Here is a 26,316-nt window from a genome sequence, read left to right as displayed (position 1 = left end):
TCTGCAATTCAAAGCACAGTCTTTGAATAAATGTGGTGCAAACCCTTTATCCCTTTATTTTCCAGCCCTTAAAAAACCTATTAAAGACTTACAGCTAATTTTGCCAATTTTGCTGCGTTGCATCCAGAATTACACAAATACGGCTACTTTGCAATTAGACTAGATAAAAAAATATGCCATGGTTAGGCCTATACAGCACCTACTCTAATTGACATATATCAATGGTTGTGGACTACAAACAAAATCTGTATAGTCTGATCTTGGAGTAATACTTTATTCCCACTCTGTGTAATAATTTGCAGATAATAGAAGAGTAAAAAGAGAAGAACAAAACACATGAATATAGGAGAACAGTAAAAACATGGTACGTATGTAATCTGTAGTTGGAAATCTGCAAGGGAACTGATTTTAACTGATTTTATGGTCTATAAACAGGTTAGAGTGAAATGTCTACAGAGATGTATCGTATTCTTTAGCCTGAAGGACCATATTGCAAACATAGCTTGTGTATAGCCTTTAGTCAGATGACTACAAAGGAGATGTACCGTATTTTTCGCTTTGTAAGACGCTCCGGATTATAAGACGCACCCCAAATTTTGAGGAGAAAAATAGGAAAAAACTATTTTTTAATAAATTGGTGGGGCGTCTTATAATCCATGCGTCTTATTACTTACCAGGGGTTGTGGTTGTGGTGGATCAGGGTCCCAGGCTCGTTGCCGGAGGCAGGAGTGGAGCATTGCTGCAGGCTGGGATGAGGGGGTCTGCAGGGGGCTCCTGTGCTGCAGGGGGGCTCCTGTGCTGCAGCCTGGGATGAGGGGTCTGCAGGGGGCTCCTTTGCTGCAGGCTGGGATGAGGGGTCTGCAGGGGGCTCCTTTGCTGCAGGCTGGGATGAGGGGTCTGCAGGGGGCTCCTGTGCTGTAGGGCTGTCTCCGCTGCTGCGGGGGGCTCTGGCGACATTTTGTGAAAGACCAGAGCCCCCCGGCAGTTCTTCCATGCGTTCCAGTATGACTAATTCCGGGAAAATGGCCGCCGGAATCTCGAGAGATGAGATCTCAGCGCTGAAATCTCATCTCCCGAGATTCCGGCGGCCATTTTCCCGGAGTCAGTCATACTGGAACTAACTCCGGGAAAATGGCCGCCGGAATCTCGAGAGATGAGATCTCAGCGCTGAAATCTCATCTCCCGAGATTCCGGCGGCCATTTTCCCGGAATTAGTCATACTGGAACGCATGGAAGAACTGCCGGGGGGCTCTGGTCTTTCACAATATGTCGCCAGAGCCCCCCGCAGCACCGGAGCCTTCAGCATCACCCGGGGCAGCAGCGGACAACCCCGGCAGTGGCGGCGGACGACAGCGGCGGCAGGCGGTAGCGGCGGCGGACACCCCCTCCTCCCAGCCTGTAATGGTAAGCGGTATATCCGCTTTGTTAGACGCACCCACATTTCCCCCCCAAATTTGGGGGAAATAAAGTGCGTCTTACAAAGCGGAAAATACGGTATTTTAGTCTCTAGGATCACATTGCAAACATTTTTTATAGCCTATAGAAAGGAGACTTCATAGGAGCTGTGTTTTAGTATGTAGGATCATATTGCAAACATAGTTTGTATTTAGTATTTAGTCTGTAGTCAGAGGTCTGCGCAGGAGCTGTATTTTACTATGTAGGGTCACATTACAAACAAAGCTTGTATTTAGTCTGTAGTCGGAGGTCTGCACAGGAGCTTTGTTTTACTCTAGCATCACATTGCAAACATAGCTTATATGTAGTCTGTAGTCGGAGGTCTGCATAGGAGCTGTGTTTTACTATGTAGGGTCACATTACAAACATAGCTTGTATTTAGTCTGTAGTCAGAGGTCTGCACAGCTGTGTTTTACTCTAGCGTCACATTGCAAACATAGCTTGTATGTAGTCTGTAGTCAGAGGTCTGCACAGGAGCTGTGGTTTACTATGTAGGGTCACATTGCAAACATAGCTTGTATTTAGTCTGTAGTCAGAGGTCTGCACAGCTGTGTTTTACTCTAGCATCACATTGCAAACATAGCTTGTATGTAGTCTGTAGTCGGAGAGGTCTGCACAGGAGCTGTGGTTTACTATGTAGGGTCACATTGCAAACATAGCTTGTATGTAGTCTGTAGTCAGAGGTCTGCACAGGAGCTGTGGTTTACTATGTAGGGTCACATTGCAAACATAGCTTGTATGTAGTCTGTAGTCAGAGGTCTGCACAGGAGCTGTGGTTTACTATGTAGGGTCACATTGCAAACATAGCTTGTATGTAGTCTGTAGTCAGAGGTCTGCACAGGAGCTGTGGTTTACTATGTAGGGTCACATTGCAAACATAGCTTGTATGTAGTCTGTAGTCAGAGGTCTGCACAGCTGTGTTTTACTCTAGCGTCACATTGAAAACATAGCTTGTATGTAGTCTGTAGTCAGAGGTCTGCACAGGAGCTGGATTTTACTCTGTATGACCACATTGCAAACATAGCTTGTATGTAGTCTGTAGTCGGAGGTCTGCACAGGAGCTGTGTTACAATAAATTACCTGTAGTAGTGTCACACTGAAACAAAGATATTGCTCTTAATTAACCACTGCCTTTGAAATTGAAAAGTGTCCTTAAATTGATACAGTATATTCATTCACTAATAGAAATTCAGGAAGAAAGAGGCCTTACCTTTCACAAGCTCGGACGGTCCATGCAGCAATTATCCATAAGGAAATGCTAAAAACCAACAGTACTGTTCCAGGACATATGGTCATTAAAGTCTTCATTACAAAACGTGTGTTGAAGTTTATTTTGTTTAGTGCTCCAATGCTTCGAGAAGAGGCATCAGTAAAAAGTTTGCTATGCAGAAGCATAACTCTGGCAATGAGATAAAGTCTTAAGAACATTGGTATAGATAAAATAATATCCACATCAGCCGTAGCTGTGGAGGGGGTATAGGAGAAGGCAAGGCGTGCTGTCCACGTGAACGTATAATTTCCTGGTATCGGATGGATTGCACACACTAGGATTTCCAGGCAGATAAAGAAGATCCGCTCGTAGGTCATGGCTATTCTCCAGTCATCCGCTCCATTATCCACCATGAATAACTGGAAGTAGAAGAGGGTTGGGCAGTTTCAGATACTATTCTTAACAAATCACTAATTTAAAGACTAATAAAATAGAACGGAACATCGCAAACAAAAAATTAGATTAACATTATAATGGGCAATATTTATAAAAGAGCTTATAATGTGTAATGTGTGCTCTGGGGAATCCAGCGCAAGTGTCTGAACAGTGTCCATTATGTTGGTACTTTAATTCACCGAATTAATAAAAGATACTAACAAAATCTAATTGACCCTTAGGAGCATTTCCATCAATTTTTTAGGATAGATTTAGCAAGACATGTAAAACGAATGATGATATAAATATATGCCAAACAGGATTCTTTCACAAATCAATTTTTGGGGTACATGTATTATCTGTTATTTTTTATTTTTTTTGATAGATCACGGATACATTACAATGAATTCACTTTTTGTGTCTTTTTTTCTATGTGGACCATTTGTTCCCAGCCCTCAGAAAAAAAAACCAAATGCATATCCTACTATGATCAATGCAAACTCACTAAAGTCAATGGCCTCATAAAATTGTGTGTTTTACTGTTTAATGAGAAAAAAACTAAGCAATTGTTTCTTCTTACAAGAAAAAAGGATGCAACAATAAATGTCAAAACTGACAAAAGGATTAAAAAAAATGGAAAACTAAACATTTCCCTTTCTAACAAAACAAAAAATCTGATGGGTGAACTTGCCCTAAGGTATCTAATGGGTTTATATTTATATCAATGGGAACTAATAATTGTGTACAATGAATTTTATAAGTGGCTTTCCCATCTTAGACAGAATATGCAATAAATGTCTGAATAATAGGAGTCCCTACACATGTGCAGCTCCCTCCATATACATCTATGGGTGTTCCTAAATTAGAAAGGCATAAGGTATAAGGTAGAGCCCCATTTTCGAGATATGTGTGGGTCATAGAGATTAAAGCTGCACACACCAGACATTTATAGAACATTTCATATATCCTGAAATACACAGATAGACACACAATGCAAAGATTGAGTCAACTTCTCCCCTTTTTAACTGGTTTCAGGTGTAATATTCACATTACCCACACCTGTTACTTGCCATAGGTGAGATTGAACGAAACAAAGTTATTTATCCACAATTTTGGAAAGGTGCCAACAATTTTATCTGGCCCATTTTTGAGGTTGTGTGTGAAATTATGTTCCTTCTTTTCTCTGTTTTTGTGTTGTCCAATAAACACAAAGAAAATAAACGTGTGAAACTAAACAAGTGTAATTACAATAATTTTCTGGGAGAAATACTTCATTTTCTGGGACAAATTCCAATGTGCCAACATTTTTCCGCCGTAATATACATACACTGACACACTAAAGGGTAACGATATTTTGAACTTTTGACTTTCAAGCTCCATTTCTCACCATCTACCATGGCTTCAAGCGTGAGACTACCATAATTTTATAGACAATAATCTTGGCTATCTCATACATAAATTTGACTTCCATCTATTTAGCATATGGTTAGTTAAGCAGATTTGTGTTATGTAACTGCAGTGCTACTGTTTTGCTCCTGAAGATCTAAATTTTTATTTGTATTATTTTGTTAGTATTTTGTAAATCCACCTTTGGCTTTCAAACACTGCCTGAATCTTTCTGGGCATGCCCTAAATCAGATTCAAGCATGTGTGGACCGAAATATGATCCCAGGCCTCTTCTACATATTCTCAAAGTTGATGCATACTGATCAACTCAGTCTCAGAGTCCCAATCTCTTTCAGCACACTTTTATTTCTGAAGGTAATTTGCACTCTGCTTTCGGAGAAATGTGAAGGGCTCGTTATCAGTGCTTGCTGATATTTTGCACTGAGTTTGACAACCCCTTTAATGGGGAAAGGGTCAACACCCCCACAAAAATCCATTTTAATGCTCATGTTTGTACATTGTAAATAGTGATGATCGAGCACTAAAATGCTCAAGTGCTCGGTACTCTAATTTTGTAGGCCGGATGCTCAGACCGGCTCGACTCGAGTAATGAGTATAATGGAAGACAATGGGAAACTCAGGACGGCCGGGGAGGCAGGAAAATTGCTGAAATGAATGGAAACAATGCTCAAATGGGATGGCATCAGCATGGGGAAGACGCCTGGACGCATTTCTGACTTTCAGGTTGCTGTTAAGAAAAATAGATGCACCTTTTCTGGGCGGCTGTGGGATCCTATTTTTAGGCTGGGGTGGCAATATCCATGGCCCCTTACCAGCCTGAGAATACTAGCCCCCAGTTGTCTGTTTTTGCAAAGCTGGTTGTCAAAAATGGGCAGATCCCATGCTAATTTTTTAATTATTTATTTAAATAATTAAAAAAACAGTGTGGGGATCCTTTTATTCTTGATAACCAACCTTGCAGAAGCTGACAGCTGAGGGTTGCAGCCCCCAGCTATGAGTTTTGCCTGGCTGGTTATCACAAATGCAGGGGAACCCACACCATTTTTTTTTAATTATTTATTTACAGCACAGGAGTGGACTGATAAATACTCCCATCAGCCGCTACTGCTCTTACTGTTATTAGTGGCAGCAGGCGGCAGCTGATGGAGCGGTAGTCCCATCAGCAGACACCAGCGACCGGAGATGAACTTTATACCTTCAATCACAGCAGCGTGATCACGCTATCTTTTGACAGCATGGGAACCGCGGCTGTCTAACTGGCGATGATGATTTTACCATCAATCAGAAGCGGTGTTTGCAGCGCTGTCATGTGCATGACAGCACGACAAACAACCAGTGTTTGGGAGGCCGAAACCAAACAGTAACATGCACTTCCTGCTGAAGTTTTTGTTTGGTGTCTGTGCTCGAACAGTAGGGGTTCGGTACGGACGCCGAACTTTATTGTTCGGGATCGCCCATGGCTAGTTAACATCACTAGCAACTAGCTAACTGTCACTATATCAGTGGTCATAACCTCCAATACCTGAAGTCCCGTAATGTCTGCACATGAGGAAAGATGTAGCGAATCAGAAAAAATAAACTACATTTCTAATTGGAGGTATTTACTAATATTATTATTATTACACCTGCTACATTTGGGATAGGATCTTGGAGATGGGAATACCCCTTTTAACATAAGCTTAAAAACCATGCCCCCACTGGGAGCATTATATAATGAGTTGTAATCGCCGAACAGCTGCATGGTGGCCTTACATCACTCTGCACAATGACAAGCATGAAATGCCATGTTGTAAACCACTGGACACTGGAACATTGGCAACATTTCCTGGAGTGAGGGTCCACACTTTTCTACCGGACAGTCTGATGGATGAGTCTGGGTTTGGTTAATGCCAGGAGAACCTTACCTCTCCAACCGCATTGTTCCATCTTTAAAGTTTGATTAAGATGGAAAATACTGTACAGTTGCTTTAAAAGGATTTGACTAGGTTATTCAATTTTTGTGAAGGGAAATCTTAATGCTTCAGCATATCAAGGGGTAACGTTTCTCCTTATGGAGAGTGACATACCAGCTTTGGCTTGTCAAGGTAAGGAGGCTTATTCGCCGTGCACTGCTCCTCTGAGAAATTGAATATGCAATTTGCCTCTTCAGAGAAAAAGAGGACTTAAACTCTCTCACCTAGCCAAATTAGTTCTCATGCTATGCACTGATGAGGGCCAACAGCCCGAAACACCATATCTGCGAATTGAGATACTGATTTGGCTTTTATCCTAAGTCATATTGCAAGACTCGTTAAAGGGTTGATTGTGACTTGTAGGATCGCTACTTCCAACAGGTGGAGCCATAGAGTTTAAGTCCTCTTTTTCTCTGAATAGGCAAATTGCATATCAGCATATCAAGACATTTTGGAAAATTGTATGATTCCAACTTTTTTGTAACAGTTGTGGAAGATCCTTTTCTGTCCTAGCATGACTGTGTCACGGTGCTCAAGGCACGGTCCATGACTGCCTGACATTAGCGTGGGAAAATTTGACTGGCTGTACAGCACTTTGACTGCATTGAAGACCTTTGCCATGAACTAGAATGCAGATTATCAGTCAGGTACTCTCACATAACAACAGTGTCTGACCTCACACATGCTCTTCTGAAAATATTTGCAAAAAATTCCACAGGCATACACCAAAATCTTGTAGAAAGTCTTCCCTAAAAAGAGTAAAATGTGTTATTGCTTCAAATGGTAGACCAACTACATATTAATAACTTTTGATTTAGAATGAGATGTCATAAAACTTCCTGTAGGCGTAATGTAGGTGTCCTAATTAGTGATGAGCGAGTTGCTCGGGTGTTCCCGAGCACGCTCGGGTGGTCTCCGATTATTTGTAACTGCTCGGAGATTTCGTTTTTGTAGATGCAGCTGCATGATTTACGGCTGCTAGCCAGCCTGAGTACATGTGGGGGTTGCCTGGTTGCTAAGGAATCCCCACATGTAATTAAGCTGTCTATCAGCTGTAAATCATGCAGCTGAGGCAACAAATACTAACAAATACTCAGATCACCCGAGCATGCTCAGGAAAACCCGAGCAACAAGTATACTCGCTCATCACTAGTCCTAATACTTTTGTCCAAATAGTGTATGTGCCAGAAAAAGTAAAATACCTTATTGTGAAAGGTCAAAGTAATTAAAGAAGAGAGGAAAAATTGAAATGTTACTCAGTAATCGGGCCAGAATCTAACAAGGCAACTGACCGCGGAGGAAACAAGATATGCTATCACTATAAATATACCATTATTCATTTTAAAGGGAATCTTTCCGCAGGTTTTTGCAATGTAATCTGAAGACAGCATGAGGTAGGGGTTAAAACACAGAATTCAGCAATACCTCTCTTATCAAGCTCCCTGGCTTTGTTTGCTTGCAATGATTGTTTTAGCACCAGGAGCTTATCAGTGCTGGGACACAGCAGCTCCTGCCTCTGAAGGTACCCTTACACAAAATGACTTACCAACGATCACGACCAGCGATACGGCCTAGCCGTGATCATTGGTAATTCGTTGTGTGGTCGCTGGGGAGCTGTCACACAGACAACTCTCTCCAGCGACCAACGATCAGGGGAAAGACTTCGGCAGGGCCGCACTTAGTAACCCGATATTTACCCTGGTTACCATTGTAAAAGTTAAAAAAAAAAAACAGTACATACTCACATTCCGATGTCTGTCACGTCCCCCGGCGTCAGCTTCCCGCACTGACTGAGTCAGCGCCGGCCTGCCGTAAAGCAGAGCACAGCGGTGATGTCCCCGAGATTTTCAGCTCATTTTTTGGGGCTGAAAGTCCCCCTCTTGGCTTATATTCGAGTCACATCCGGGGGTCGGCAGGGGAGGGGGAGCGGGGGCTATTGTGAATTCTGCTCCTGGTTTCCCTCCAGTGATGGTAAGTGGGAATGCAGTTGTCTCTGAGTCACAGTCCTGGCCAGGTGTATCTGCTAATTGCTGAGAAGATTTTGGATTCCCATTTTTCGAGGCGGAAGCTTCAGTACCTTGTCAAATGGAAGGGTTATGGCCAGGAGGATAATTCTTGGGTTTTTGCCTCTGATGTTCATGCTGCTGATTTAGTCCGTGCCTTTCATCTGGCTCATCCTGATCGTCCTGGAGGTCCTGGTGAGGGTTCGGTGACCCCTCCTCAAGGGGGGGTACTGTTGTGAATTCTGCTCTTGGGTTCCCTCCAGTGGTGGTAAGTGGGAATGCAGTTGTCTCTGAGTCACAGTCCTGGCCAGGTGTATCTGCTAATTGCTGTTCTGACTGGGATATTTAAGTGTGCAGGATTCATTAGCCCTTGCCAGTAGTCAATGTTTCTTTGGAAGTATTGGATCACAGCCTGGCCTCACCTGCTTAGCTGCCAATTTCAGCAAAGATAAGTGTTTTTGTTTTTGTATCTGTGGCACACTGTTGTGTGCTTGTTTCAGTTTATTCCTGCTCTGTTTGTAGGATTCACTGGAGTTGCAGATATACGCTCCTACATCTTTAGTTGGATGTGGGAAGTATTTTGTATATTCTGCGGTGGATTTTTTGAAGGGTATTAATACTGACCGCACAGAACTCTGTCCTATCCTGTCCTATCTAGCTAGAGTGGCCTCCTGTGCTAAATCCTGTTTTTTCTGCCTGTGTATGTTTTTTCCTCTCCGACTCACCGCCAGTATTTGTGGGGGGCTGTGTTGTGAATTCTGTTGTCGAGCTCCCTCCTGTGGTCGTGAATGGTACTTCGGCGAGTTCTGTCTATGGGTTCCCTCTGGTGGCTATGAGTGAAGCTGCGGCTTCTATGGTTCCTTACACAGGTGACGTGATTTATCCTTTGGTTGGCTGCTCTATTTAACCCCTCTCAGATCGTTACTCCATGCCAGCTGTCAATGTTTTTGCATTTGTTCAGTTCGCTCCTGGATCTCTCTGGTGACCTGCCTTCTCCTGCAGAAGCTAAGTTCCTGATAATCATTATTTGTTCTTTGTTTTCTTGTCCAGCTGGTTATCATGATTTTGTCTTGCTAGCTGGAAGCTCTGGGATGCAGAGAGGCCTCTCCGCACCGTGAGTCGGTGCGGAGGTCTTTTTTTGCATACTCTGCGTGGTTTTTTGTAGGTTTTTGTGCTGATCGCAAAGTTACCTTTCCTATCCTCTGTCTATTTAGTAAGTCTGGCCTCCCTTTGCTAAACCTGTTTCATTTCTGCGTTTGTGACTTCATCTTTACTCACAGTCAATATATGTGGGGGGCTTCCTTAACCTTTGGGAAATTTCTCTGAGGCAAGGTAGGCTTTATTTTCCTTCTCTAGGGCTAGATAGTTCTTAGGCTGTGATGAGGCGCCTAGGTCTAGTCAGGAGCGCTCCACGGCTATTTCTAGTGTGTGTGATAGGATTAGGGCTTGCGGTCAGCAGAGTTCCCACATCCCAGAGCTCGTCCTGTATGAGGTTTAACTATCAGGTCATTCCGGGTGCTCCTAACCACCAGGTCATAACAGGGCTGTCTATCCTTTGGGGATTTTCTCTGAGGCAAGATAGTATTCCGATTTCCATCTTTAGGGGAAATTAGTCCTCCAGCTGTGACGAGGTGTCTAGGTGTGTTAGGTACACTCCACGGCTACTTCTAGTTGCGGTCTTAAGTTCTGGTTTGCGGTCAGTATAGTGGCCACTTTCTCCAGTGAAGGTTCTCATGCAGCTCCAAGGTCACCGGATCATAATAGTACTACTGGCCCACAATGAGTTAATTGCATCTCAGAAGAAGGGAGGAAAGGTCTTGAGCCATTTTTTTTTCTTCAGTCTGTTTTGTCTTTTCCTCCCTCTTAATCTCTGGGTGGCTGAAGAGCCTTGTGCTAGCATGAATGTTCAGGAATTAGCTTCTCGTATAGACCAGCTTGCTGCTAGGGTACAGGGTATTTCTGATTACATTGTTCAGACTCCTGCTTTAGAACCGAAGATACCTACTCCTGATTTGTTTTTTGGTGACAGGTCCAAATTTTTGAGTTTTAAAAACAACTGTAAACTGTTTTTTGCATTGAAACCTCGATCCTCCGGTGATTCCATTCAACAAGTTAAAATCATCATTTCCCTGCTGCGTGGTGATCCACAGGATTGGGCATTTTCCCTGGAATCTGGGGATCCTGCTGTGCTTAATGTAGACTCCTTCTTTCAGGCGTTAGGATTACTGTATGATGAACCTAATTCGGTGGATCAAGCTGAGAAGACCTTGTTGGCCCTGTCTCAGGGTCAAGAGGCGGCAGAATTGTATTGTCAGAAATTCAGAAAATGGTCTGTGTTGACTAAATGGAATAATGATGCTTTGGCGGCAATTTTCAGAAGGGGTCTTTCTGAATCCGTTAAAGATGTTATGGTGGGGTTTCCCACGCCTTCCGGTCTGAGTGATTCTATGTCTCTTGCCATTCAGATTGACCGACGCCTGCGGGAGCGCAGAACTGTGCGCGCTGTGGCGTTATCCTCAGAGCGAATTTCTGAGCCTATGCAATGTGATAGAATTCTGTCTAGAACGGAACGACAAAGATTCAGACGTCTCAATAGGTTGTGTTATTATTGTGGCGACGCTTTCCAGGTCATTTCTGTCTGCCCTAAGTGGACAAAGAGGATCGCCAGTTCATTTACCATCAGTACTGTACAACCTAAATTTCTGTTATCTGTGTCCTTGATCTGTTCATTGTCATCATTTTCTGTCATGGCGTTTGTGGATTCAGGCGCTGCCTTGAACTTAATGGACTTTGACTTTGCTAGGAGTTGTGGTTTTCCCTTGCAGCCTTTGCAGAACCCTATTCCTTTAAGGGGCATTGATGCTACACCCTTGGCTAAAAATAAGCCCCAGTTTGGACACAGGTGACCATGCGCATGGCGCCAGCCCATCAAGAAGATTGTCGATTTCTGGTGTTGCATAATTTGCATGATGCTATCGTGCTGGGCTTTCCCTGGTTACAGGTACATAATCCTGTTTTGGATTGGAAGTCCATGTCTGTGACTAGTTGGTGTTGTCAGGGGGTTCATAATGATGTTCCTCTGATGTCTACAGCCCCTTCTTCCTCTTCTGAAATTCCAGAGTTTTTGTCCGATTTTCAGGATGTATTCGATGAGCCCAAGTCCAGTTCCCTTCCACCGCACAGGGACTGCGATTGTGCTATTGACTTGATTCCAGGCTGTACGTTTCCTAAAGCCCGACTTTTCAACCTGTCTGTACCTGAACATGCCGCCATGCGGAGCTATATTAAGGAGTCTTTGGAGAAAGGGCATATTCGGCCATCTTCTTCACCGTTGGGTGCGGGGTTCTTTTTTGTTGCTAAAAAAGATGGTTCTTTAAGACCCTGTATTGATTATCGCCTCTTGAATAAGATCACGGTCAAGTTTCAATATCCTTTACCTTTGCTTTCCGATTTGTTTGCTAGGATTAAGGGAGCTAGTAGGTTTACTAAGATTGACCTTCGGGGGGCTTATAATCTTGTTCGTATTAAACAGGGTGATGAATGGAAAACTGCGTTTAATACGCCCGAAGGCCATTTTGAATACCTTGTGATGCCATTCGGACTCTCTAATGCTCCATCTGTTTTTCAGTCCTTTATGCATGATATCTTCCGGGATTATCTTGATAAATTCTTGATGGTATATTTGGACGATATTTAGATTTTTTCCGATGATTGGGAGTCTCATGTGCAGCAGGTCAGGATGGTATTTCAGATCCTTCGTGACAATGCCTTGTTTGTGAAAGGGTCTAAGTGTCTTTTTGGGGTGCAGAAGGTTTCCTTTTTGGGCTTTATTTTTTCTCCCTCGTCTATAGAGATGGATCCGGTTAAGGTTCAGGCCATTCATGATTGGATTCAGCTCACATCCGTGAAGAGCCTTCAGAAATTTTTGGGTTTTGCTAATTTTTATCGCCGTTTCATTGCCAATTTTTCCAGCGTGGTTAAACCCTTGACTGATTTGACGAAGAAGGGCGCTGATGTGGCGAATTGGTCCCCTGCGGCTGTCTCTGCCTTTCAGGAGCTTAAACATCGTTTTACTTCTGCTCCAGTGTTGCGTCAACCGGATATTTCTCTTCCGTTTCAGATTGAGGTTGACGCTTCTGAGATTGGGGCAGGGGCTGTTTTGTCTCAGAGGGATCCTGTTGGTTCCTTAATGAAACTGTGTGCCTTCTTTTCCCGTCAGTTTTCGCCTGCTGAACGCAATTATGATGTCGGCAATCGGGAGTTGTTGGCTATGAAGTGGGCATTTGAGGAGTGGCGACATTGGCTTGAGGGAGCTAAGCACCGTATTGTGGTCTTGACCGATCATAAGAATCTGATTTACCTCGAGTCTGCCAAACGGTTGAATCCTAGACTGGCTCGATGGTCCTTGTTTTTTTCTCGTTTTGATTTCGTGGTCTCGTACCTTCCGGGTTCTAAGAATATTAAGGCTGATGCCCTCTCTACGAGTTTTTTGCCTGATTCTCCTGAGGTCTTAGAGCTGGTCGGTATTCTGAAAGAGGGGGTGGTCCTTTCTGCCATTTCCCCTGATTTACGACGGGTTCTTCAGGAATTTCAGGCTGACAAACCTGACTGCTGTCCTGTGGGGAGACTGTTTGTTCTTGACAGATGGACTTGTAGAGTGATTTCTGAGGTTCACTGTTCCGTGTTGGCTGGTCATCCTGGCATTTTTGGTACCAGAGATTTGGTTGGTAGGTCTTTTTGGTGGCCTTCATTGTCGCGTGATGTGCGTTCTTTTGTGCAGTCCTGTGGGACTTGTGCGCGGGCCAAGCCTTGTTGCTCCCGTGCTAGTGGGTTGCTTTTGCCATTGCCGGTCCCTGAGAGGCCCTGGACGCATATTTCTATGGATTTTATTTCCGATCTTCCGGTTTCCCAGAGGATGTCGGTTATCTGGGTTGTTTGTGACCGATTCTCTAAGATGGTTCATTTGGTGCCTTTGCCTAAATTGCCTTCTTCTGATTTGGTTCTGTTGTTTTTTCAGCATGTGGTCCGTTTGCATGGTATTCCGGAGAATATAGTGTCCGACAGAGGTTCCCAGTTTGTTTCTAGGTTTTGGCGGGACTTTTGTGCCAAGCTGGGCATTGATTTGTCTTTTTCTTCTGCATTTCATCCTCAGACAAACGGCCAGACCGAGCGAACTAATCAGACTTTGGAGACTTATTTGAGATGCTTTGTGTCTGCTGATCAGGATGATTGGGTGGCTTTTTTGCCATTGGCCGCGTTTGCCCTTAATAATCGGGCAAGTTCGGCTACTTTGGTTTTGCCTTTCTTTCGCAATTTTGGTTTTCATCCTCGTTTTTCTTCTGGGCAGGTTGAGCCTTCTGACTGTCCTGGTGTGGATTCTGTGGTTGACAGGTTGCAGCAGATTTGGCCTCATGTGGTGGACAATTTGGTGTTGTCTCAGGAGGAGGCTCAGCGTTTTGCTAACCGTCGTCGGTGTGTTGGTTCCCGGCTTCGGATTGGGGATCTGGTCTGGTTGTCTTCCCGTTATGTTCCTATGAAGGTTTCTTCTCCTAAGTTTAAGCCTCGGTTTATTGGTCCTTATAGGATTTCTGAGATTATTAATCCGGTGTCTTTTCGACTGGCGCTTCCAGCCTCTTTTCCTATCCATAATGTCTTCCATAGATCTTTGTTGCGGAAATATGTGGAGCCCGTTGTTCCCTCTGTTGATCCTCCGGCCACTGTGTTGGTTGATGGGGAGTTGGAATATGTTGTTGAGAAGATTTTGGATTCCCATTTTTCGAGGCGGAAGCTTCAGTACCTTGTCAAATGGAAGGGTTATGGCCAGGAGGATAATTCTTGGGTTTTTGCCTCTGATGTTCATGCTGCTGATTTGGTCCGTGCCTTTCATCTTGCTCATCCTGATCATCCTGGAGGTCCTGGTGAGGGTTCGGTGACCCCTCCTCAAGGGGGGGGGGTACTGTTGTGAATTCTGCTCTTGGGTTCCCTCCAGTGGTGGTAAGTGGGAATGCAGTTGTCTCTGAGTCACAGTCCTGGCCAGGTGTATCTGCTAATTGCTGTTCTGACTGGGATATTTAAGTGTGCAGGATTCATTAGCCCTTGCCAGTAGTCAATGTTTCTTTGGAAGTATTGGATCACAGCCTGGCCTCACCTGCTTAGCTGCCAATTTCAGCAAAGATAAGTGTTTTTGTTTTTGTATCTGTGGCACACTGTTGTGTGCTTGTTTCAGTTTATTCCTGCTCTGTTTGTAGGATTCACTGGAGTTGCAGATATACGCTCCTACATCTTTAGTTGGATGTGGGAAGTATTTTGTATATTCTGCGGTGGATTTTTTGAAGGGTTTTAATACTGACCGCACAGAACTCTGTCCTATCCTGTCCTATCTAGCTAGAGTGGCCTCCTGTGCTAAATCCTGTTTTTTCTGCCTGTGTATGTTTTTTCCTCTCCGACTCACCGCCAATATTTGTGGGGGGCTGTCTATCCTTTGGGGATTTTCTCTGAGGCAAGATAGTATTCCGATTTCCATCTTTAGGGGAAATTAGTCCTCCGGCTGTGACGAGGTGTCTAGGTGTGTTAGGTACACTCCACGGCTACTTCTAGTTGCCGTCTTAAGTTCAGGTTTGCGGTCAGTATAGTGGCCACTTTCTCCAGTGAAGGTTCTCATGCAGCTCCAAGGTCACCGGATCATAACAGGGGGCTATCTAATTATACTCAACTGCTCCTGGCGATGTCCCTGCATGTCTTTTCCCCGGAGCCGGCAGCTTCTTCCTGTACTGAGCGGTCACATGGTACCACTCATTACAGTAATGAATATGCGGCTCCACCTCCCATAAGGGTGGAGCCGCATATTCATTACTGTAATGAGCGGCAACGATGACAGCTCAGTACAGGAAGCAGCACCGGGGAAGCAGGGACTGCACCGCGCCAGGAGCAGGTGAGTATAGTGGGGAGGGAGAGCGCAGCACTGCGCGATATTCACCTGCTCCACGTTCCGGCGCTGCTCCATCTTCAGCGTCTTCTGCAGTGACGCTGAGGTCAGAGGGCGCGATGACGTGCTTAGTGCGTGCCCTCTGCCTAAACGTCAGTGCAGAAGATGTTGAAGATGGAGCAGCGCCGGAACGAGGAGCAGGTGAATATTGAAGGTGTCGGAGGCCTGAGCAACGGAGAGGTGAGTATGTAATATTTTTTTTTTAATTGCAGCAACAGCAAATGGGGCAAGTGTCTGTATGGAGCATCATATGGGGCCATAACGTTTGTGCAGCACTATATGGGGCAAGTGTCTTATAGGGCCATAATCAACGTTTGTGCAGCACTATATGGGGAAAGTGTCTGTATGGTGCCATAACGTTTGTGCAGCACTATATGGGGCAAGTGTCTGTATGGGGCCATAACGTTTGTGCAGCACTATATGGGACAAGTGTCTGTGTGGGGCCATAATCAACATTTGTGCAGCACTATATTGGGCAAATGTGTCTACGGAGCATCTTATGGGGCCATTATTAACCTTTATGCAGGATTATATGGGGCATATTTTAATATGTAGCATCTTATGGGGCTCATCATAAACTTTATGGATCATTATATGGGGCTCCTGATTCAATATGGATATTCAAAAACACTTAACCTACTGATGTTTCAATTAAATTTACTTTTATTGGTATCTCTTTTTACTTTTGACATTTACCGGTAGCTGCTGCATTTCCCACCCTAGGCTTATACTCGAGTCATTAAGTTTTCCCAGTTTTTTGTGGCAAAATTAGGGGGGTTGGCTTATAGGGCCCGCACACTTTTAGTGCTAATGTACAGGTGCACAAATACACTATCTGGCCAATATATAAACATATGCGTCAGCACACTGCGATAAATGAACACCACTATTGCTGTAAATATTTAAAAAAACTAAAGTACTTAGCATTTTTTTTATCAAAGAGAGCAAAAGCCATACATCCACATCAAGATGCATCTTTAAATATGGATGACACCTAACCACTATACACTCCCTGACAGAAGTTATGTCGCTTATCCATGTTATGTAAATAAAAGCTTATAACTTGACGTTAAATTCATCCATTGGTTGTATAAATTATTCTTTTGAAAGCTGAAACCCTCCGAAATGTGGTTTAGGCTAAGAAAATAAATTGGCATCAATGCAGAAATATTGATCAGTTAATAGACACAGAATGGTCAGATTTTGGCAAGACAAAAGTTGTCACCTGGTCATATAATGCACCCAATTCTAGTTTACATCCTCACCTGTGCTCAGTAAATGATAGGTTAATTAGTGTGTATAAAAAGAAACCCAGCACCCCAGACCTTCACTTGAACTGCAACTTGAGCTCTGACAACATGCCAAAAATCCACCCTGCGACCAAAGCCTGGATTATCAAGAGGCTGAAGACCAGATCCACTGCAGAGGTGGCTGGCACCTTTAATGTGTCTCAGCGTCAAGTACAAAGAAGTTAAAAAAAGATTTGAAGAGACTGGAGATGTGTTTGACAAACCCAGGTCCGGCAGACCCCGCAAGACAACTGCCCAGGTGGAACGTTTGTTGGTTAGAAAATCCAAAGCAAGCCCCTCTTCCACTGCAGCAGAGCTCCAACAGGCCTGGTCACCTCAAGTCCCTGTGTCAACTAGAACAATTTGTAGGATTCTGTCTCGAAATGGCCTCCATGGTTGAATCAGTGCCCTTGTGTTGACCAAAACGTTTATTTTTCTGGATTTCTACATTTAAGAAATTTCCTTTGAAAACACTTACACGAGTGCCAAGTGTCTCTACACGGACTCTAACAATCGTTGTTAACCTGTTAAACGCTACTGTCAATCTCTGACAGCAATATTTAACACAGGCGGGAATGGGGGAGTGTTATTCCATGCACCCATCAGTGCACCCGTAACAGGATTTCTGGACACCGATGGGTTGCTATGACAGTCAGTGTTTTATTGAAAACCTCCATGCTTATTACAGATCATTACAGATCTCCTTTGAAACCTAGCCTGTGATTTTAACTACCGGTATATGCAGCAAAATTGTGGCATTGCTGTATATAGCACAAGCGATAAGATGATCGTAGTATCAAGTCCACTAAATGGACTAACAAATACAGTGAAAAGAAAAAACTGATTTGAAAAAAAAAAATTAAAAAAAGTTCAAATCATCCCCCACTAAAAAAAAAGATGCTAAAAAAATTAAAAAATACACACATGGTTTTGCCGAATTAAGAAAAGTCTGATCTATCAAATTATAAAAATAATTAACTCGATCAGTAAATATTGTAAACGTAGAAAAAAAAATCAAGAACATCAAAATTACATTTTTAGGTGATGTAACACCACAAAAAATGCTTTAAAAAGCGATCAAAATGTCACATCTATCCCAAAATGGTATGACTAAAAGCAATGTCTTGCTTAAAAAAATGAAAACGTTATGGGTCTCGGAAAATTGTGGCACAAACACCTTAGTTATTTCTGCAAACTTCTGATTTTTTTTAATCACAAAAATAATTTAAATAACTGGACATGTTTATTATCGCAATAATCTTATTGAGCAGAATCATATTGCGAGGTCATTTTTAACCACAAAACGGACACTGTCAAATCAATTTCCAAAAAACAATGTCAGGATAGCGGTTTTTTTTTCACAATTTCTCCCACTTGGAATGTTTTTTTTCTCATTATCTAGTAAACCATGTGATAAAAAGAAGGGTGTAATTGAAAAGTACAACTCGTCCATCAAAAAACAAGTCCTCATTTGTTAATGTCGACAGAAAAATAAAATGGTTATGGCTCTGAGAAGAAGGAGAAGTAAAAAACAAACCCACAAAAACGGAAACTGGCCTGTTGTGAAGTGGTTAAAAGCTACAGAATATCAGACAAAAACACTACCCGAGAGACATAGCCTCGGGACAAAAAGGCAGATATGTGAAATTAAGAAAAAAAATGCAATTTTTATTAGAAAATTTCACTAACAGATATGATTGTAAACAGTGTCGGACTGGGGTGTCAAGGGCCCACCAGTAATATTGACTTTGGGGGGCCCACTTTTCATCTGCTTGCAAATATTAGACTACCCTCATTCACAAATTTACCCATATCTCTATATATATAATAAACTGGATAATCTGGTTAACGAATGATGAGATGCTGCATTTTCCTGTGCAGAGGTAATCAAGTGAATTATGCCAAGTACTGCCCATATAGTGGGGTTGGGAGCCCAGATCTACACAGGGGCCCACCGGGGGATTCCCCTGTTACCCTATGGGCCAGTCCCAGCCTGACTGTAAAACAAGCAGTCAATCTGTAGCAAGCTGATATAGCCAAGATCTAGGTATATATATACACACTAAAGAGATGACCAAAAATGATACCTCAATAAACCTATTTGAGATTAGACTAACCAGATCAAAACATATAAACCAAATAGGGATATCTAAATCCTAAACATACGTTAAAGTGCAAATGCTTTTTATATTATACTAAATTCCTGTTTCTGTGAGTGGAATTGAGAGCTACTAATCAAAGAGAAAAAACTAGACTAAGGATAGAAAGAATAAAGAAAGAATTACATTCAAAAACAGGACCATGTAGATATCTAAATACATTAAAGGGAATGTGTCAGCAGGATTTTGCACAGTGACCTACACACAGTGACAGGTCGGCGCCGTTCTACTGATTATAATGATACCTGGGTTGATGAAATCCATCTTGTGGTTGTTGTTTACTCTTTATTTACAGTTTTCTGTGGTGCTCTGACTGCTGACAGGTCACTGATCCCTCACTGACCTGCACCCCTAGTTTACATAATGAATATGCACTGTACATATTAAAAAAAAACATCCCTTCTGCAGGTAGGTGTCGGCCATGGCCCCTGGGCTGCAGCATAATCGCATGTGTACTGTGTATATAATAAATGTGCTTGAGGTTATCGTGATATTAAAAAAAAAATCCATTTGAAAATGGCGCCCGCCGCTCCAGTGCAGTAGCAGTTATTGGTGTATACAGAGGTGATCCAATAGCTGTGACTGCACAGTCGTGGGCAGTGCCATCTTGGAGGAATTTTTTTCTTCTCTAAGAAGATGGCGCTACCCACGACAGCGCAGTCGAAGCTATCGGATCACCTCTGTATACACCAATAACTGCTACTGCACTGGAGCGGCGGGCGCCATTTTCAAATGGATTTTTTTTTTTTTAATATCACGATAACCTCAAGCACATTTATTATATACACAGTACACATGCGATTATGCTGCAGCCGGGGGCCACGGCCGACACCTGCCTGCAGAAGGGATTTATTTTTCAGTATCTACTATATAATTGTCTAAGGGTCACTTCCGTCTTTCTGTCTGTCTTTCTGCCTGTCACAGATATTCATTGGTCGCGGCCTCTGTCTGTCATGGAATCCAAGTCGCTCATTGGTCTCGGCAGCTGCCTGTCATGGCTGCCGTGACCAATCAGCGACGGCCACAGTCCGATTAGTCCCTCCCTACTCCCCTGCAGTCAGCGCCCGCTCCATACTCCCCGCCGTCACCGCTCACACAGGGTTAATGCCAGCGGTAACGGACCGTGTTATGCCATGGGTAACTCACTCCGTTACCGCTGCTATTAACCCTGTGTGACCAAGTTTTTACTATTGATGCTGCCTGTGCAGCGTCAATAGTAAAAACATCTAATGTTAAAAATAATTAAAAAAAATAACAAATCATTATATACTCACCTTTCGCAACGCTCCGGTGACCTCAAGCAGGTTCCGGTGCCAATAATAATATGGGAGAAGGACCTGCCATGAATTCATGGTCATGTGAATGCGACGTCATCACAGGCCCTGCGCGCCTGCGCGAGAAGGACCTGCCATGACGTCATGGTCATGTGACCTCGATGTCATTACAAGTCCTGCGCGCCTGCGCGAGAAGGACCTGCCATGATGTCACGGTCATGTGACCGAAATACAAGGGGCCCTCGGAAGGTGAGTATATGTTTATTTTTTATTTTTTAACCTGTGAGATATGTGGCTGGGCAATATACTACGTGGCTGGGCAATATACTACCTGACTGGGCAATATACTACGTGGCTGGGCAATATACTACCTGACTGGGCAATATACTACCTGACTGGGCAATATACTACGTGGCTGGGCAATATACTACGTGGCTGGGCAATATACTATGTGGCTGGGCAATATACTACGTAGCTGGGCAATATACTACGTGGCTGGGCAATATACCACGTGACTGGGCAATATACTACCTGACTGGGCAATATACTACGTGGCTGGGCAATATACTACCTGACTGGGCAATATACTACGTGGCTGTGCAATATACTACGTGGCTGGGCAATATACTACGTAGCTGGGCAATATACTACGTGGAAATGAATATTCTAGAATACCCGATGCGTTAGAATCGGACCACCATCTATTGTACATATATTCATTACGGGTATCAGTGACCTGTCAGGAGCCATACTGGTGAATACTTAAGCAGAGCACCACATGAAGACCCCCACAGGCCGCCCCGGAGCATGAGGATATCGTTACCTCAAAACTGAAAATAAAGGTTAAACAACAACCTCAAGATGGATTTCATCATCCAAGGTATCATTTTAATCAGTATAACGGTGCCGACCTGACACTGTAGATTACTGTGCACAATTCTGCAGACAGGTTCCCTTTAAGGTATAAACCTATAAAGAAGACGCCAGGTAGTGGTTTTAAGGTAAAGAAAATTACCAAGCCCAAGAAGGACTGCAAAAATGACCCACAGACCACAACCAAGCAATAGAGGTATAGACAACAATTTATTAGAAAAAATATATAACACACAAAATATGTAATAAATATATATATATAGGAACAGCAGGTGTTTGGGAAAACAGATCAAACTACATCAGCAAAAAGATGTAAAAAGCTGAAACAGGAACACAAAAGATCCAGGCATCCTAACTAACACACCACACCGGAGATATGCCTATAAATGGAATGAGCATCCAGGGTGAATCATACAAAGATCGCTCCACATATGGGCATAACTATGTCTAATAATAAGTAACAGGCCCGCGACGGCGAAACGCGCGTCGAGGCTCTTTTCCTGCTCCCACCACACCGGCGCCCGGACACCAGCATGTCTCAAGGTAACACAGTGACACTCTATATAGCATGCGTTCATTGTTCCTAGGACTTGGGCTTGCTGGCGTTGTGTACATCTATATGCTTGGTATATTTTGTGAGCTCCACGGATATATGTATAATATTTTGGAGATTTTTCATTACATATCTTGGTCTATTGCTCTGGGCCTGTTACTTATTATTAGACATAGTTATGCCCATATGTGGAGCGATCTTTGTATGATCCCAAACACCTGCTGTTCCTATATATATATATTTATTACATATTTTGTGTGTTATATATTTTTTCTAATAAATTGTTGTCTATACCTCTATTGCTTGGTTGTGGTCTGTGGGTCATTTTTGCAGTCCTTCTTGGGCTTGGTAATTTTCTTTACCTTAAAACCACTACCTGGCGTCTTCTTTATAGGTTTATATGTTTAGGCTTGGAGGTATGCCCTCTGCTGGCCGAGAGGGCTATTTTGGTTTAGGTTCCCTTTAAGGTGCTAGTGTTTTTTGTATATGTATGTTACAAAGTTCCTTTACTTTGGTTAGAGTTGAATGTCAAATCACTGTTCCATATTACTGTGTGAGGAAGAGAAAAACAACAGAGGTCAAGGTACTCTATGTAGTGCTCAACAGGTATACTTACAAGTAATGGGGTGTCACATCTGTGTATATCACACCTGCACCCCAATATTGGAGTTTATGTACTAATTGCAGTGTGCTGACGCATTGTGTACGTACAGTACAGACCAAAAGTTTGGACACACCTTCTCATTTAAAGATTTTTCTGTATTTTCATGACTATGAAAATTGTACATTCACACTGAAGGCATCAAAACTATGAATTAACAAATGTGGAATTATATACTTAACAAAAAAGTGTGAAACAACTGAAAATATGTCTTATATTCTAGGTTCTTCAAAGTAGCCACCTTTTGATTTGATGACTGCTTTGCACACTCTTGGCACCTAAAACATAAGACATATTTTCAGTTGTTTCACACTTTTTTGTTAAGTATATAATTCCACGTGTTAATTCATAGTTTTGATGCCTTCAGTGTGAATTTACAATTTTCATAGTCATGAAACTACAGAAAAATCTTTAAATGAGAAGGTGTGTGCAACTTTTGGTCTGTACTGTATATTTTTTTGAAACTGTGATAGAAGTACCGTATATAAAAAAAAGTGTTGCATGCACAGCCACCATTTCATACACTGCACCATTCCTGAGATACGTGTAGGCCTCAGACATGGATGCAGGTTTAACCAACGGAATCCACATCTATCTTATCCTGTAGAATGTAAGCCTGCAAGGACAGGGTCCTCTCCCCTCTGTACCAGTCTCTCATTGAAAATTTGTTTACTGTTAACGATATCTATAACTCTGTATTAACCCCTTCCTCATGTACAGCACCACGGAATTAATGGTGCTATATAAATAAATAATAATAATAATCTTGAGAAAGGGACCCTGTTTTGAGCTGCCATGAATTGGGAAGTTGCTGCACCTTTATGGTACTGCTTGGCTAAATTACGAATGCCCATGGATGTGAATACAAGTAGAAGCATATGTAGACGCGAGTCCCACATTTATCAGATTTTAATGGCATATCCTTTGGAAATATCATAAATATCTAAGATGTGAATACCTCTTTAACTAGAATTTGCCTATATATAAACACCGATTTGTAGCATTTAAGAATCAGATGCCACTATTTTTCTGACTCACAGATTGCAGATCAAAATGAATCAAGTACCTGATAACCATTTACATTCATAGAAAAAGGAGAATTTCACTTACAAATCCTAATAAAGCTAAAAGGTTTAATGGAGAAAGGGCTATTTGTAAGCAATGAAGCATTTCTCTTTATAATCAAGACACCCTTGGTTTTATATAAAAGCGGCATTAGTTTCTCACATATGTATTATATCTTCTTAATTAAGATACAATAACAAAGATTACCACACAGTAAGCTTCTAAAAGCTGTAAGATTGCAAGCACAAGTCTTTATTATAAAGAGTGGGCTACGCACAGCGCATAAGCAGATTGAGATCCGTCAATGAAATAGTATTGAAGTTGTAATTGTTGTTTTTAATGCTATTTTTAGGCATATCCCATATGCATTATTTTATTGCAGAGGGAATGAATCTTGCTTTAGTACTAAGTAATCCCAGAGAGACTGCAGGCTGAAGAGTGATACATATTGCCGTGCAGCCTGGAACATTGCATGTCATTTTCCTGGTCACAGAACATTAGACTGAGGAAAAGAAAGGTTGTTTACAAACATCAATATTTGGTAGATGCTGTGATTGTTATTACAGTACTTTAATGTGCTGCATTATGTATAAACACTGCAGGAATATAAAATATTACATTTTTCATACAAGCAATAATACAGCAGAGGACATTCACCCTCCAGACAGGTCCCTCACCTTTTACACAGTGTTCCTTTAACCCCTTCATGACCGGGGGATTTTTCGTTTTTCCGTGTTCGTTTTTCGCTCCCCTCCTTCCCAGAGCCATAACTTTTTTATTTTTCTGTCAATTTGGCCATGTGAGGGCTTATTTTTTGCGGGACGAGTTGTACTTTTGAACGACATCATTGGTTTTAGCATGTCGTGTACTAGAAAACGGGAAAAAAATTCCAAGTGCGGTGAAATTGCAAAAAAAGTGCAATCCCACACTGGTTTTTTGTTTGGCTTTTTTGCTAGGTTCACTAAATGCTAAAACTGACCTGCCATTATGATTCTCCAGGTCATTACGAGTTCATAGACACCTAACATGACTAGGTTATTTTTTATCTAAGTGGTGAAAAAAAAATTCAAACTTTGCTTAAAAAAAAAAAAAAAAGTGCGCCATTTTCCGATACTCGTAGCGTCTCCATTTTTCGTGATCTGGAGTCGGTTGAGGGCTTATTTTTTGCGTGCCGAGATGATGTTTTTAATGATAGCATTTCGGTGCACATACGTTCTTTTGATCGCCCGTTATTGCATTTTAATGCAATGTCGCGGCGACCAAAAAAACGTAATTCTGGCGTTTCGAATTTTTTTCCCGCTACGCTGTTTAGCGATCAGGTCAATACTTTTTTTTAATTGATAGATCGGGCGATTCGGAGCGCGGCGATACCAAATATGCGTAGATTTGATATTTTTTTTATTGATTTATTTTGATTGGGGCGAAAGGGGGGTGATTTAAACTTTTATGTTTTTTTTTTTTTTTCACATTTTTTTAAACTTTTTTTTTTTTACTTTTGCCATGCTTCAATAGCCTCCATGGGAGGCTAGAAGCAGGCACAGCACGATCGCCTCTGCTACATAGCAGCGATCTGCTGATCGCTGCTATGTAGCAGAAATGGAGGTGTGCTGTGAGCGCCGACCACAGGGTGGCGCTCACAGCCACCGGCGATCAGTAACCATAGAGGTCTCTAGGACCTCTATGGTTACAATATACAAGCATCGCCGACCCCCAATCATGTGACGGGGGTCGGCGATGACGTCATTTCCGGCCGCCCGGCCGGAAGCGGTAGTTAAATGCCGCTGTCTGCGTTTGACAGCGGCATTTAACTAGTTAATAGGTGCGGGCAGATCGCGATTCTGCCCGCGCCTATTACGGGCACATGTCAGCTGTTCAAAACAGCTGACATGTCCCGGCTTTGATGCGGGCTCACCGCGGAGCCCTGCATCAAAGCAGGGGAGCCGGCATCGGACGGTATAGTACGTCCGATGCCGGTAAGGGGTTAGGCTACGTTCACATTGGCGTTCCGCCAATGTGCGTCGCTGTTGCGCCGGCGACGCAGCGGCGACGCGCCCCTATGTTTAACATAGGGGACGCGTGCGTTTTTAGGGTGGCGTTTTTCGACACTTGCGTCGTTTCCGACGCTAGCGTTGGACGCAAGAAAATGCAACAAGTTGCATTTTCTGTGGGTCCGATTTTGGTCAAAAAACGACGCACGCGTCGCAAAACGCGCGTTTTTTCGTGCATCGCGCGTTGCGTCGCCGACGCAGGGCGGCGCAACGCTAGTGTGAACGTAGCCTTAAACATCGCCAATAAAATCGGCACATCCATAATTCACTGTTAGGCATCGCTCATACAACCGTATCATTTGGACAAGTGCTATCCGATTTTTTATTCGACAAATATTATTCAATGGGGCAGAGCCGATGACCGATTTTTTTTCACTGACAGAATCTGCACGTGAAGAAAATGGCAGCATGCTGCGATTTCACTCTGAAATCGGACGAGACTCACACATTCACGTCTATGGGTGCGAGAAAATAATTGGATGCCACAGTACGGTATCTGATTTTTTACGGATGCATTGTAATTTTGTAACATAGGGAACTGTAAATGGTCTTGTAAATGATTAATTACTGCTAATGTAAAAACAGATTGCACATGGATGTCAACTGAGAAAATAATTGTCCCACTTTTCTGGATGAAAAAAAATTGTATACGCTCGTGTGACTCTAGCCTAGGAGTCTCAGCTACGATACCTGGTATAGTCTGTGGGTCTGTTCATGTCTGCTTTAATATGAAGACTGTGATCTGCACAATATTACTGCAACATGTCCGATATCGATCCGAGTGTCGCATCAAAATCAGCAATGCAAGTCTATGAGCCAGTGAAATCGAAACAGCACTACGATGCCATATGAACTGCTATACAGAAGGTGGAAAAAGGGTTTTTCCCTTCCAAGAAAAACTGATAAATCTCTGACGACGTTGATGAAAGTCGGATGAAACCCTGAAC

At 42.8% G+C, this 26,316-nt stretch overlaps 1 protein-coding gene across 1 annotated transcript in view; it reads right to left on the bottom strand.

Annotated features, from left to right (window-relative positions):
- Nucleotides 1-26,316, bottom strand: part of KCNN2 (potassium calcium-activated channel subfamily N member 2) — a 264,916-nt gene that overhangs the window by 225,191 nt on the left and 13,409 nt on the right. The window contains exon 3 of the mRNA XM_069752987.1: nt 2,666-3,084. Within this exon, the coding sequence (XP_069609088.1) occupies nt 2,666-3,084 (419 nt within the window). The remainder of the gene's footprint in view (nt 1-2,665; nt 3,085-26,316) is intronic.

Source organism: Ranitomeya imitator, chromosome 1 (genome assembly GCF_032444005.1).
Source record: "Ranitomeya imitator isolate aRanImi1 chromosome 1, aRanImi1.pri, whole genome shotgun sequence".
Lineage (NCBI taxonomy): Eukaryota > Metazoa > Chordata > Amphibia > Anura > Dendrobatidae > Ranitomeya > Ranitomeya imitator.
This window is presented reverse-complemented; position numbering and strand designations above follow the sequence as displayed.